Below are 14,356 nucleotides of genomic sequence, written 5' to 3'. Positions count from 1 at the left end.
TTTTTTTGGCCCGAAACTTTCAGAATTTGATGCCCTCATTTCATGGTTCACATAGTGACCATTTATGGTACTGTTACTTGGAAAACCTAAGTCCTAGGATAAACGCACACAGACCCATATATAAAACAACTAATATATAAAAGTCTAGAAGAAAACGCAGACAGCTTTCTATTTGTAGTGTTACCAACTTTTCTTTGTGTTGGTATCATTAATTTCTGAAAAGAATTGGTTTCCTTTTAATAAAATAAACATGAAGGTCTGATTAACTCATTACATATGCTAGCATAAATGTTATGGGGAATCACACATTAGCATTCCACCTTTTCATCTAGAATTAGCAGCTGTCACCAGGGCATAGATCTTTTAACAGCAAGTGAGGAACTGTGAAGCAAAAATTACTTGTAAACCTTAATTTGGCATAGCATTGCTTAGCTTATCAGAGTACAAAAATGCAACGGCAAGCCTAGTACCGTGGTTCCATTATGAGATGTACAAAGAGTTGTCAAAGTATAATTAAGAACTCTGAAATACTTCTTGTATTCCTAAACAATTTATCAAATGACCTTTCCATTTTCTTAATCCTATTCCACAGATGGCAGAAATAGTCTAGTGTGTTCTGTGTTTTATTAGGAATTATGTCAAAGCAAAGAATTGCACTGTGTTCAGGAATATTATATAGATTTTACTATCCTGCTGCACATGTTTTTAATTTGATATTAAACTCCTACTGGCTTATTGTTTTTACTGATCCTTATGCTTTATTTCAGCTTTGAATTCCAGTTCAATTTGTTGCAGATCCCAGTAGTTTCACTAGTTAAAAAAAAAAATAATTAAATGAAGTTAAAAAAAAAGTATATTTCATCAAACTTACAGTGACTTAAAGATAACGCTGTGATATCTAAGACCTGAGTCTCACAAGTTTTTCACAAAATCAGTTTCCTTGATCACCTATTATCAGTCCAGAGCCCCGGTGACTTTCTGTGTTGGAAGCTTGGAAGTCCTGCTAACTAGAGAAAACCTGGAGAATTTGGATATCAGGCTGTTAAATAGAAGCTTCAAAATCTGTATTTTCTGTTATAAAGTGTCACTTTTGTCAATTGAGATTTGACTTTAAGCAACCTTACAAGTAAGTAATCATCTAAGTAAGCAGAAATTCTTCAGGTTCTTTTTATTGAATTGTGCTGGCATGAGGAGCTGTAATGATGTGCTATTCTTTCCTGTAAGTATGAGTCAAGTTTGGCAGAGAGAAAGATGAAAAAATAGAAAATGTAGAATGTTTTGTGTACTGCCAGTAATGTTATTAATGAGCATGGCATGGAAGTGTCCGTTCTGTTTGTGAGCTTTAATCCCAGAATTCTATGTTTAAAACTTTTTGACTGTCCCTGTAACAGCATAAGAGTTCCTAATAATCTTTTATTGCTGAGATCCATCAGTAACATACAAGAGTTGTGAGCTGCTGAGAAACATGTAAGAGAGTCACGTATTTTCAGAAATACAATCCAGTTATATTGCACAGTATGTCTGTTAGTGATCATTTGCAAAAAGAATGGCTATCCATTTAAGTATACATATACATATGTGTGTAATTTCCCCTGAAGATGTTCTGAATTTTGTAGACCAAACTATTAGTCTTGAGGAAAAATCTGTTTTGTTTTTAATAAGCTTTATTTTATCTTAAATTGCTTCCTGTATAAAGATGTTGCCAGCCTTAAAGGTTACAAAAATATCTTCAGTCATCCCACTTTTATATATGCATATTGTAGTTGATATAAAAATTCTTTTACATTTATCTACTGTTTCAACTCAAACTTTTCAAATCTGAACAGTTCTTGAAAGAGATATATGAAGTATGTCATTGTAGTTTTCCCCTGTTGTAGAGGAAGAAATTAAGGAAGATAAATGAAAAGTTTAGTTCTTCTACTAGCATTTGTCTTAGTGTACACTATTTTTATACTCATTGGCTTTGAATAATTTAATCTGTGATTAAGGGTTGACACATCCCCATCAAGAGCAGAGTTATGAGTTAGAGTGTCAAGTCTTTGCCTCTTTTAGCAATGACTTGTAGCTAGGATAGTTTGGAGACATTTGCAGTAACCTAGTACTTACAATTTGCCTGAGATGGATTTGTGCAATGTAGCTTTTATCATTACTTTTGTCAGGCAGTTCTTGTGAAAAGGCTCGTTTGGGTACCAATGGGAGCCTGAAATGCACAGAACCTCTTTAAGGGACTATAGGATGTGAAAGGGGGTGTGAAGGTGGAAGGAAAGAAAAGAAATAAGGGGAAGATTGTCAGAGAAATACATGTTCATATTTCACTAAAATACGTTTTTCCCAAGCATTGCTATATCCTCAAGTTAAAAAAGTTACCTAGGTTGTGAAATAATTTCATTGCTCTTTATCTGTGGAGGTTATACTGCAGTCTCAGAAGCCTTTACCATGGGCTATATTTTATGTGGCTATGGTTTTATACTAATATTTCACTGAAAAATGTTTCATTTTCTTTTAACCATTCATGATTTAAGTAATCTAACACAGTAGCATTTCATAGTAGAATTTGCAGACAACACTAAAAGAATAACTAAATCTTTCTTTGGCATTCTACTGCCTTGAATGAGCAAATGTATCCAGTAGTGAGTAGTAAAGTTTGGAAAATTAGAAACAGTATATGTACACGATGCCGTGCTTTTTAAATACTGAATGCAAGTTAGGGCACTGCTGGTGAAACACATGTGGATTCAGCTCAGTAAGGAATAGTAAATGCAAAAATAGTAAATATTCTTTGGTTTTGAGTGGTTATGATGTTTTTGTAGAGCTGTACTCTATGCAACATCTGTTAATGAAGTACATAAATCTTTTTCTTGACATAGTTGCCTGTCAAAGGAGGATCAGCCTGGTAGACATTTGTATTGCTCTGCACATTAGTAATGGAGGCAGTCAAGTTGAAAGATCCAGAAGGCTTAGGGAGCTTGGAAGACATATTTCAGTGACCACAGGTACTTCTCTTGTAGGTAATGACTGGCAGTGGTGAATCTCCATTGGTCTGAAATTTTCCTCTTCCCTTACTTTCTTCCTTTGTCTATTTTCTTCAAAATATTTGAAGTTCAGGCTGTCATCCTCATCAAAAACGTTCTTTTAAGTCAAACAAAAAAGATCATATGAGTAAAGGGCGCTGTCATTTCAGCCAAATTATCTACCAGGTTACTAAGTAATCAGGGAAGTACCAAGGGTGTTTGAATTACAGAAGCCACTATTCAAGCTTCAGGTAAAAAATTACTGAAATTCTAGAATATGAACTACTGTTTCTGAAAATAACAGGAAGTTAACTCCCAGTGAGGCGCTGTTTTCTTGCTAAGCTTCTAGAAATAAATGAGAGAGTTGGCCTCTGGATAAAAATCTACCAAAGGAAGTATAAAAAATATTTAATTGTGTATTTTGTATCTCAAAAAACTGGAAAAAAGATTTTAAGAGTTTGATTGACAGGAGGTGGAATTTTTTCTTTCAATTTCTGTTGTGCTGGGAAAGAAAGCCAGAATGTACTTCCATGATCCCTGCAGTTTTATAAGCCCTAAATTCCACCAGACTATGTTGGTCTTCCTTTTAAGTCTTTTTCTTTCTTTTTTTTTTTTTTAATTATTGTTTTTCTCAAGTTCTCATTTGATTTGGAAGCTTATTAATTACTTCCATAAAGTAGAATGTTTTGATCAGGTTCAAGGCATCAATACCTTATGCATGCATCTGCTTAGACAGGGGGCTAGAAGGTTACCAGGCTTTTTGAGCAATATATCTGTATATTTATACACTTTGCTTATTGGTTGCTTACTGGCACAGTCCTCATGGGTGAATGCAGACAAATCCTCTGGAGCAGTACTGTGCCATTGTTATTCTAATAAATAGGGATAATTGGAAGTTTAAAAACAGCTAGTTGTTTTTTCTCTTTTCTTTCAAATCCCCTTTAATGTTCAATACAAAATAAAAGGTGTGAAGTCTGTGGCAATAAAAATCTGTTTAGAGCTATAACTTCTTTGCTGCTTCAGTAGTTTGACACAACAATAAATGCAGTTCTTCTGAGGAAAAGTTGAAGCAATCTACCTTGAAAACTCTTTGCACTCGAATTCTTTTTAATGTAAAATTTGAAAGCAGCCCTTCATTCTTCTTTGTCTGCCAAACATGCCTTTTATACTTGCTTAATTCATTGCTCCTTGAATCTCTCTGGCATCATTTCTGTTGACTGAATTGAATATTTATTAATGAAGGTAGAACTCTAGTCAACTGCACTTTCTCTTCTTACCGCATCTTATGAAATAATAAATCCTACCAAGAACCCTATGACTTATAAGAAACATAAGTTTTGTCTATTCCATAGCTACCATGTTATATATTAATTTTTCTGTCACTCATGACAACTACTATTGTCAATGCTAATAGACTTGTTTTTAAATTCCGTCAGATTACACATGCGACACACGTGAAGACATACACACATATACATTCCCGTTGGAGAGGATATAAGAGGGATACGTAAATAATCTGCTGCATAGTAGTCTAGTATAGAATGGAGTGGGACTCCCAAGTATTTATTCTTAAAGCAGCAAAAGGAAGAAGAAGTGGTAGGGAGGTTTTGTGAATGCAAAGGAGTGCAGAGCAACCTACCTGAGATACTGGAGTGTGAGGAGTTAATCTCAGTCATGCTCTACATTTTAGCAGGTCATGTTGTGATAGGACAAGGGATAATTTTAAAACTAAAAGAGGGTAGAGTTAGACAGAATATAAGGAAGAAGTTTTTTTACAATGAGGGTGGTGAAACACTGGAACAGATTACCCAGAGGGGTGGTAGATGCGCCATCCCTGGAGACATTTAAGGCCAGGCTGGATATGTTTCTGAGCAACCTGATCTAATTAAAGATGTCCCTGCTTATTGCAAGGAGGGGTTGGACTAGATGACCCTGAAAGGTCTCTTCCAACCCAAACTATTCTATAAACCTAAGACAGCATGTGATGCTTTTTTGAGTCTCAGGTGGACATGTAATGAGGCAGGGATCTGCTGGAAGACTGATGGAAAAGGAAGCATGAACCAGCATGTATCAAAAAATTGTCTTGGTTTTGGTATGTTTTATAAACCAGGTATTAAACACTGAAACCGGTATTTTGTTACACTGTCCTTAAAAAAATATTTTAGAAATCATAGATTGAACTCTAAAAACTCCTGAGGTTGGTTTGGAAACAGTAAATGTAACAGTAATAGTAAAAAAGCTTACTGTTCTGTCTGGTTTAGGAGTTTTGCTTCTGTAGGGCACACACCAGTTGTGTTTTCAAAAACTTCCTGCAGTTCTGAGCACTGGCCAAAAATTTGTGTTTCTGTCTTCTTGAGGTAACTAAGATTATGTGTTTGTATCTTCTTTGCACCTATGGTGTTACTGAAAACAGAAACTCTGGATGTTTTCTTCTAAAATGAGAGACTTAGCAGTGTTAGATTTTTTCATGTCTGTTTTTATGTGCTGTTCTGCATGTTTAGTAGAGTGAGATTTCCTGTGGTGGTGTCGTACAGTGTTGTGTCAAAACTCTAACATCATCAATAAATTTCTGCCTACCTATCAAGTAGGAGAATAGGAAGATACACTGTAGACAGGGCAATTAGGGTTTAGATTCAGGAAATGCATGTGTTACAGTGCATTGAGCTGTATGTGGTAGTCAGGAGGCTTTTGACTTTACCAGGAGCCATTTTCATATGTTTAATAATGTGACAGGTTTTTCTGTCACCATTTCTTGGTCTTACTAGTGTTCTAGTAAGCAGCTACTAGATTCACAAGAACCTTAACAGTTGATTCAGACTATAATTTTTGCTTAAATTCGTTCATGGCAGTAGTGAAGATGATCCTTGATTTGTGATCCATTGCTCAGGCAATAGGTACATAGTCATACTCTCCATACCAAGGAATCTTTATGCAATTTGTGTTGAGTTTATCGGTTTTCAAAGAAAAACATTGTGTTTGTCTGTAGAAGGGGAGGAATAGTGGGAGGATAGCATTATTGGTTAATCAAAGAAATCAAGTATATCAGAGAAAGGGATTTCCTCTTGCAGGTTCTTGCTCAGACACTGAGCCTTCCTGCATACTGAATTAGTCAGTAGTGACCCCTTTGCAGCTTGTGATGCAATCTGCTGATTTTTTTTAAGCAACATTATAAAGTTCAAAAAAGCACCCTATCCCAATCTCAGCAAAGCATTGCATGAGAAGTGAATATATAAATTACAGTCTAAATGCTTTATTGATGGATTTTGGGTAGATTGTGTTCTCCTGCCTGCAGCTTATTGAACTTGTCTGATTTATGTGTTGGCATAAATCACTGACTTCTGAATATGGTTGTATGAATTTATGGCAGGATTCACTTACAATTTACTTGTTGATGTGAATGTTAACTGAGCTGTTTAACTAGATTGTTATATATGTCAATTTAATGTTTCTCATTACTTCCATTTACATAATGTTTATTAAGTGAGTCACAGTATTGTGTCAAACATTCAGATTTCCTTTTCTCTGCCTTGAATATTATAACAAAAGCTTAAGAATATAAGGGGAGCAAAGGAAAGATTATTAAGAGTCTTTTGGGTGTTGGGTTGGGGATTTTTTCTTTGTTGAAGTTTTAACCATAAGTCAGTCATATCCCAGGGGAAGAATAAAATATGTAAAATAAAATTGCAGAGGTAGAAGCTGTTCAGACTTGCTGGAAATTCTTGTGAGTGCTTTTAAGACTGATGCAAGGTGGGATGTTTGCATTTTAAGCTAGTGTATGCACATACTGTCTGCAAATATGGCCAAGTTCAGCAAATGCCAAAAACACATTGCTGAGTAGTTCAGGGCTTGCACAGTGAATGCAAGACTAAAGTAAGGATAGGAATTTGGAAATAGTATTGTGTTTCATAATACTCTGTGTAACCTCTTATCTTATGATTCAGCATATCTGATTCTAATATTTTGCGGTAACTGTAGGTTAGACTTGGGATTGTTGTTCCAGCAGGAAATTGTAATTTGTGAAAGTCATAAGCCAAATTTCAAAGAAATATAAGGTCAGGCTGTTGTAACTGAATACTTTGTTGTTATGTGCTAAAACCACCTCTTACCTTCCAAATAAACTGTATGAATTCAATTAACTTTGGCAATGTATGGCATGTCATTTAGTTGTGTTAAGTCGGCAAATTAGTTTCCATTTTGAATTTTTCTGAATGACATTGGTCTGTTTTGCTTTTCTGCTTGTCTCAATAAGGCTGCTATTCCCTTACGCTGCCAGCTACACTCTTATTGTATATAGCTGCTAGTAGGGATAAATGCATTGTATGCTGTTTTATCCCAAATGAAAATGAAGGCTGAGCCTTGCAAGTCATACTCAGTCCTCTAGCTGCCAGGATGCCTTAACTTATGGCTCTTGTGATTGAAATACAGAAAAGCAGTGGCTGTGTCTAATGGCTTATTATTAACTGTCTTCTGTGGAAGCTGCCTGAGTGGCAGAGTTTGACATCTCAGGTTCCTTAGGAACCTTGAAGGTGAACGGTCCTACTGGGATCTGGGAGTGTCACAGTCCAACTGATTCTGCTTCGTTATCACTTTATGCCAGGCACTGGCAGGTACTTTTTGCAGTGGAATCACATGGGTTGCCTAATATTTCATTGAAAATCTGGATTTCTATGTCCTGACTTTGAAGGCTTCTACAGAACCTAGAAATACTGCTGTTTCTTTGAACCCCTTCCTGAGAATCTCTTACTGTTTTCAGTTCTACACTGAAAGATGCTGGGAGAGTTTTGGCGAAGTCATGGTAGAAATGCCTGTATTATGGTTAAAGACAATAAGAATATGGAGAGAACATATCTAAGAGAATTCAGATGATTTTGAATGTTTGCAAAACCAGTATAAATCAAACGACTTTTTAAGAGGTCCTCTGAACATAACTTTTCCAAAACTGTAAAGGTGGCAATGGCCACAAGGGTGGAATACAAAATCAACAAATTTCAGGCAATGAATTATAAAATGCCTGCTGTGCAGAAAACCATGCTGATCGCAGTTAATCACAGGGGGAATTGTTTTATGAATGAAGACCACAAGGATTGGTCTCATAATTTGCAGGACTGCATTCACTTGCTCTTCTATTTCTTGTACCCGTGTTCATAATAATGTAAAGACTTCTTCAGAGAATGGAAATGGGATTTTGATAGCCAAAAAAAAAAAGTCACCTGCCAGTAATTTTGAACATGGCTGTTGAGTGGATTTGACCTTGATTTCAGCTTTGTTCTTGGCTGGCAGGTGCCTGGAGGCCTTTCAGTCTGCCTTAGAAGAACTTGTTTTAAAACAGTAGTATTTGTCGCCTAATTATGAATGCAGATATTGCATGTGTTTGTGATTTACAAGGCCTTGCTTATGTGAAACAGGCTATATACTCTCCTTGGAAATGTATAGTAGTCTGGAGTAGATAATTACACTTTGAGAAAAGAGCCTCTGTTTCCAGTGAAAACACTGTAAAGTTATTTCAGAAATGCTCTGACCTCAGACGTTTCATATAACTTACACAAAATGCTTTCACATTTGTGCAGCAGCTAGCAGCTTGATCTCTGCAATCTCATAAACGAAAGCACAGAAGTCTCCCTGGGAAAAAAGCAGGATGTCTATGCTGTGGCCTACAAAGCTAGTGTTATTTTACTCACTCTGTTCTTTGTGTCTAGACTCTTAAACAGAAGAAACCTTGCCCTGCTTTAAACAAATCTTTCTCCCAATCACACCCCACCCCCGCAAACCAGCTTTCCCTCAGATTTTTCTTTCTCCCTGCCTTCACTCAGTGTACACACACTAATAAATTCTGCAGTAAAAACCTTGGGAGACTTTTTCAGCACAAATTTAAAGAAGATGTCAAAGGCTGAGGATAGGAATTTTCTTTTTAAAGTTGCAAAAACAATAGAGAACAATTGAAACAATGGGGGAAGAGCCAGAGATGGGTGAACAAGCCATGACAGAATTGCATTAATTTTCTTTTGCTGAAACCCCACTGGTTCTATTCACTAACATCCAGAAGAGCTATTTTTGCTTGCAATTCTTTGTTTGTTTTTCAAGACTCTTGGTGGAAAGCAAAAACATTGCAAATACAAGTGCAGAGAGAATTGTTCGCACTTGTGAGAATGTTCACACTAGAAATGCTTTTGTGGCCTCTTGAAAAGCTGTTTTTAACTTCTGGTACAATAAAGTTGTCAGATATTGATGAAGAATTTGTATGAAAAATTTGTGTGCTGGAAGGATGACTACATAGAGACAATAGTGTGTCACACTAGGGGAGAGCAAACACCAGGCAGTCATAGTTGCTGGCTTTGTTCAATAGAAAGAAATGAAAAGAACCCCCTGGATTTCTGAATATGATGTGGACAAGCAATTTTAAGAAAACTCTGCACAGAAAAAGAAGAAAAAATTAATTGAGATATGTGATTCGGTCTTATAATAAACGTGTTTGGGTATGGATTGCTCTTTCAGAAAATTCTTAACAGAAGATATGCGAGGGTGAGGCAGGGACCACTTCTGCACGTGTAAACAGCTGAGCATATTGCCTGCAGTTGTAGCAGGAAGATGGTTTTGTAGCCCCTCAGATCTGCTGGCTGAATCTCATGTGAGCACGCTCTATCTTGTTTCTATTCCAGTGAGCCAGCTTAGTTCAGGGAGCTGATGCAGTCTCTGCTGTCTTAGTTTGTACCAGCTGGCAGAGCTGTGGTAGGCATGCCTCAGAAAAGCAGTGAGCCAAACCCCATCAGAAGTAGGGCTACCTCTGGGTGTAAGAATGGCATTGAGCAGCTGGATGAAGGCAGTAGCACTCCCACAACTGTGGCATGATCCAAAAGCCAAAATCTGCCTGCAGTCTTGATCATGTCATGTTATCTGTAATTTCACGCTTAAGACCCAAGAAATAGGATTCTGACTGTAGCAGATAGGGGTCATGTTATTTGCAGTTTGCAGCCAGTAAGATATTCAGAGCCAGTAGTAGTCTGATAATTCAAGGAGGTAGAATACATAAGCACAGCCCTTCACTTGTATTCAGTGTTCACAGTGAAAAAGGCAGAAAGAGCCAGCACTGATTGATTCTACTTCTTCCCATTCTGAAGTTACTGTGTTACTGATGGTATGAGTTTGCAAATTTGCAAGATTAAAGACATATATGTGTACATTTTAAAGTGGGCCTGCTGAAAATATAGTCTATGTAATGTCACATCCAAGTGAGTACGAGTCTGTAGACAGTACTGCATGTAGTTTCCAGTGTATGTATATGAACATGTGCATTGGAAAGGGTCAGTAAGAATTAAAGTATAAAAAAAATAGATGGAGACACCTTAAAGGTGCAGCAAGGTTGTATCCATTCATTAAATTGTTTGATTTACTTTGTTTTTAAAGAGGACAAGTTCTTGCAGAGTGGTACGAAGTGGATGGGATCATAGTTACCTGAGCAGATGGTTCCCACTCAGGTAGCAGTGAGCACTGTCCTTTGTAAAGGAGATATGGAGAAGTCAGGTAGCAGACTTGTTTCTGTGTGCTCTGCAGCTGACAGAAGACATGGCAGGCTATGGAAGGAGAGGCATATGTTTTAACTCCTTGGAAGATTTAGCAGCAGATGCTCTCCTCTGGCATGCATCAGAAGCCCTTAAAAATAAGCAGAATATTGGCTACAATGAGGATTCGCAAAAACTTGCATATGGTTGGTCACATCTTTAATACACAGCAGACTGACCTTCCTTCTATTTGCATTTATGTGAATCACATGAATTTTTACTAGTGTAAATTATGAAATGATTCAAACATGCTCAGCTCAACTAGGTTGCACTTGGTTATTTCTAATTGTCTTGCTGGTGGCAACCTTTTCTTATGCTGCATTCATGCACATACACACACCCTCTCTCTGCTAGCTTGGATGGCTCTTTCTCTGTTTCCAGCTGCTTTCATACATACCCAGGTCCTTTGTAATGAAACACCTGAATATCTTTCAGAAAAGAGAGGTAGAGTCTGCACTGTGTAAGCAGCCAGTTCTCTGCAGACTGCTAGTGCTTTTATTCACAAGATACTAACCTGAAAACTAGTGTTTTAGAAACCTGCTGGTAGCTTGCTGGAAGGTGCTCAATAAAAATGGAATAGGAAAGGACCACGCTGTTATGTGATTCTGTCACCTTACTGTTTGTCTGGTGGTAAGTAACAATAAATATTACTTCTGCAAATTCATGTTATACAAAGAGCAAATTTTGCCTACAACACTTGAGACTACACATCAACTTCAGCATTGCCAAAGATAGGAATGAAAACACTACTTTTAGGTTCCCAAGTCCGTTTTTCTTTGGCAATCTAAGCCAAGGAGGGTGCCAAAATACATGGCAGATTTATATGTCTCTGAATTTATTAGATGCACTTGCAAAGAAGTTTTACAGTCTTTAAAAACATTTATTATCTGATAGGAGATAAACTGTTGTTCCTATCTGGAATCAATAAAAGTTTTGCCATTTCAGGCATAGTTTTGCTTGTTGAAGTAGTCTGATTTAACACACAGGGTGAGCAAACTATTCAAGAAGTAACTACACAGTGCTATTATTAATACAGTGAAGAAGCTGTCTCTGGAATAGCCCTGGCCTTTGGAGTGAAAAATTACAAGGACATACATTGTTAGAAAGAACTTGCAGACTGTCACAGACATATTTCTTGCTGTGTCCCAGGATTTTGTCAGTATTAGTAATTCTTCTTTGCTTTTGTTTCTTTCAGGGCCCACCTGGTCCAAAAGGCGAGAAGGTGAGTTGATGTACGGGTTACACAAGACGAATGGAAAGCCCAGCATGAACTAAAGAGATCGTTTGTGTTGACGCAGTGTAATGTTAGATTATGTAAGAGAGCTGGGTAGCACACAGATGCTGTGTTAAACCTATCATCTCATCTTTCCACTTTGCAGGGAGATCAAGGTGATCAGGGCCCTCGGGTAAGCATCTTAAAAAACAATGTTACACTTCCCCTTGCTGAGTAGGCAATTAGTCTTTAGTGCAAAACTAAATTAAATACACTGTCTGAGCTAATTATGCTTATTAGCTGCCTTTACCCTGCATGTTGAAGTAAGTGTCTGCAGGACAGTAATATTGAACGTGACCAGATAGTGTCTGGGAAGATGTGAGTAACAGTAATAATGCATTCAAATACACAATTTTCATTAAGGGTGAAAGCAGGTTTCACAGTGTTTTTGCTCTGCTGTACAAAGCTGGCTTTCCTAACCAAACCTTTCAGTTTCCCCAGCAATGTTTTTGTGCCTTGCATGGGCTCCCACAATGCAGAGGGCTGGTGGGTTTCTAATAAATATACTTCCAGATTTCATGTAAAATGTGTTGAGTAATTAGTGAATTGTAAACAGATATCATGTATGCATGTATTAGCTCTTTTCCCTGATATATCTGTATTTGATATTTTAATATCACCTTGTAAATACATTCAAACCACGATTTAGCTGTGGAGATGTAAAGGTTCTTTTAGTTTTTAAATATGTTTATTTTAGCAGATCAGATAGATTGGCTGTGCCAGTTCATTCTTCTTTACATCTGTGCTTCATTAGAAAATGTTTGGTTAATTGTTCTGGTGATACAGTGACTCTCTTTGGTTACGTGTTTATAAATCTCTGTAATGGCATGTTCCATGGATTTTCTTTTTTACTTTTTCTGTCAACTATGTTAAATATTTTGAATTTGGAATTTTATTTTATTCTTCTGTTGTGTTTCATGTGTATTTAATTTGTAGTTAATGAGATTATCTAAAATCACAACACGCATTTATAGCTGAATTTGGTGTTGGTGCTGTCAGCTTTAATTACTTACAAAGGTGTTTTGTTATGCTTGGTAATATGACTGCATATTATAAAGGCAGAGGCCTGTTACTAAACAACTTTAAATGTTATTTCAGTTGAAACACAAAAAGCAGAATTAGAAAACTATTTAAAGCTATAAAAAGGAAATAGAGACTAGCAATGTGAATAGCATGAATACACAGATTGAAGATTCTGAAGAATGTAAAAAATTCCTTTTAACTTCTAAGTAAATTTAGTATCTCTCAGAAACTATGCTAGTCTGTGTATTTTGGCTAGTTCTGTGATATGGAGCCTTATGCAGAATGTGAGAGGAGAGAAGGCAGAGAAGGAGAGTAGACCAGCGCCTGTGGCTTAGGAGAGGATGCTCCATACATCCTCTGACTGATGCACAGTTAGAAGTCTGTGCATAGGTACTTGTGCTAAGTGATCATTCAGAAGAACTGGTGTTAAGAACAAGAGAGCAAATTTGACAAAGCTATAAGAAGGAGATACATTAATAAATAAATATGGAAGAGCAATACTGTGAAGAGTATTACACAGCTGAGGATAAGAATCTGGAATGATGAGTGTTGGAGAAGCTTCCAGGGAAAGAGAGGTCTGAATAAAAAAAAAAAAAAAGTGTTATATACACAAGGGAAAGATGAGGGTATTTTTTCTTATGGTGGCATAAAACGGAGAACAGAGGACAGTTTTGGAGGGTAAGCAAAGGTGCCGGAGCCTCGACTGGTCCAGAAATCTTGGCAAAATATTGAACAGATGTAAGAATTAAGAAGCGGTTAAGAGTGTGCGTCTTTCAACCCCTGGTCTGGAAGTGTTGGCAATAGTAAATATGAACATGCAGGTTTGTTCACTGTTATCTTGCAGGTTGAACAAGTGCAAGGACTGCAGTGGAATATCTGGTACACAGAGACTATTGTGTCCCTCTTTGACAAGACAGCCCCCTATACTGGAGGGCAGTAGAATCTGTACTGGGCCATAAAAATGATTACGGCTACATTATAGTTTTGGTAAATCACTTGCAGCTAAAAAGCTAAAAATATCTGACCTAAGGAATTCATGTTTAAGGACAGCACAGAGTTATATCTGCAGCAGCAGCTGGCAGCTGAGACTGAATTCTGTATCTGAATGTAGAAAAAGAATTTAGTAAGGCCAGCAATAGAGAAGGAGAGGTAGTGAGTAACACTTTGTGGGCTAGCTGAACCTTCACTGATTGTTTAGTCAATGAATATTGTAGCAATGTACCTTTTTTTGAAGTATATGGGTGTAGCGTAGGTAATTTGCTCAGTCTTGTTGCTTTTCCCTTTATCTTTTTTATGTGTGTTTGAATGTGTTCTGCAGCAGCTTCTTCTATTTGCCTTGCGGATTTCACGAGTAATAAGAACTACAAACCCTCTGACCATTTTATGTTTCATGGTACAGCAGTTATCTCTTCTGATGACTGTCTTCAGGGTGAATCTGCTACACTTGCTATGCCAGAGGATTTAGAATATAATAAATGTAAATTATATGTGCA

The 14,356-nt window shown here is 37.0% G+C and overlaps 1 protein-coding gene across 1 annotated transcript in view; it reads left to right on the top strand.

The window, feature by feature from the left end:
- The window catches only part of COL25A1 (collagen type XXV alpha 1 chain), a 308,091-nt gene that overhangs the window by 199,197 nt on the left and 94,538 nt on the right, over positions 1 to 14,356 (top strand). The window contains exons 6-7 of the mRNA XM_061355191.1: positions 11,763 to 11,789; positions 11,947 to 11,973. Of these exons, the coding sequence (XP_061211175.1) occupies positions 11,763 to 11,789; positions 11,947 to 11,973 (54 nt within the window). The remainder of the gene's footprint in view (positions 1 to 11,762; positions 11,790 to 11,946; positions 11,974 to 14,356) is intronic.

The sequence above is a fragment of the Neopsephotus bourkii genome, unplaced genomic scaffold (assembly GCF_033783945.1).
Source record: "Neopsephotus bourkii isolate Nb327-2 ecotype Australia unplaced genomic scaffold, CSIRO-AGI_Nbou_v1 NB_787, whole genome shotgun sequence".
NCBI classification, from domain to species: domain Eukaryota; kingdom Metazoa; phylum Chordata; class Aves; order Psittaciformes; family Psittacidae; genus Neopsephotus; species Neopsephotus bourkii.
The sequence above is the reverse complement of the archived record's forward strand: the minus strand, read 5'-3'. Positions and strand labels throughout refer to the sequence as shown.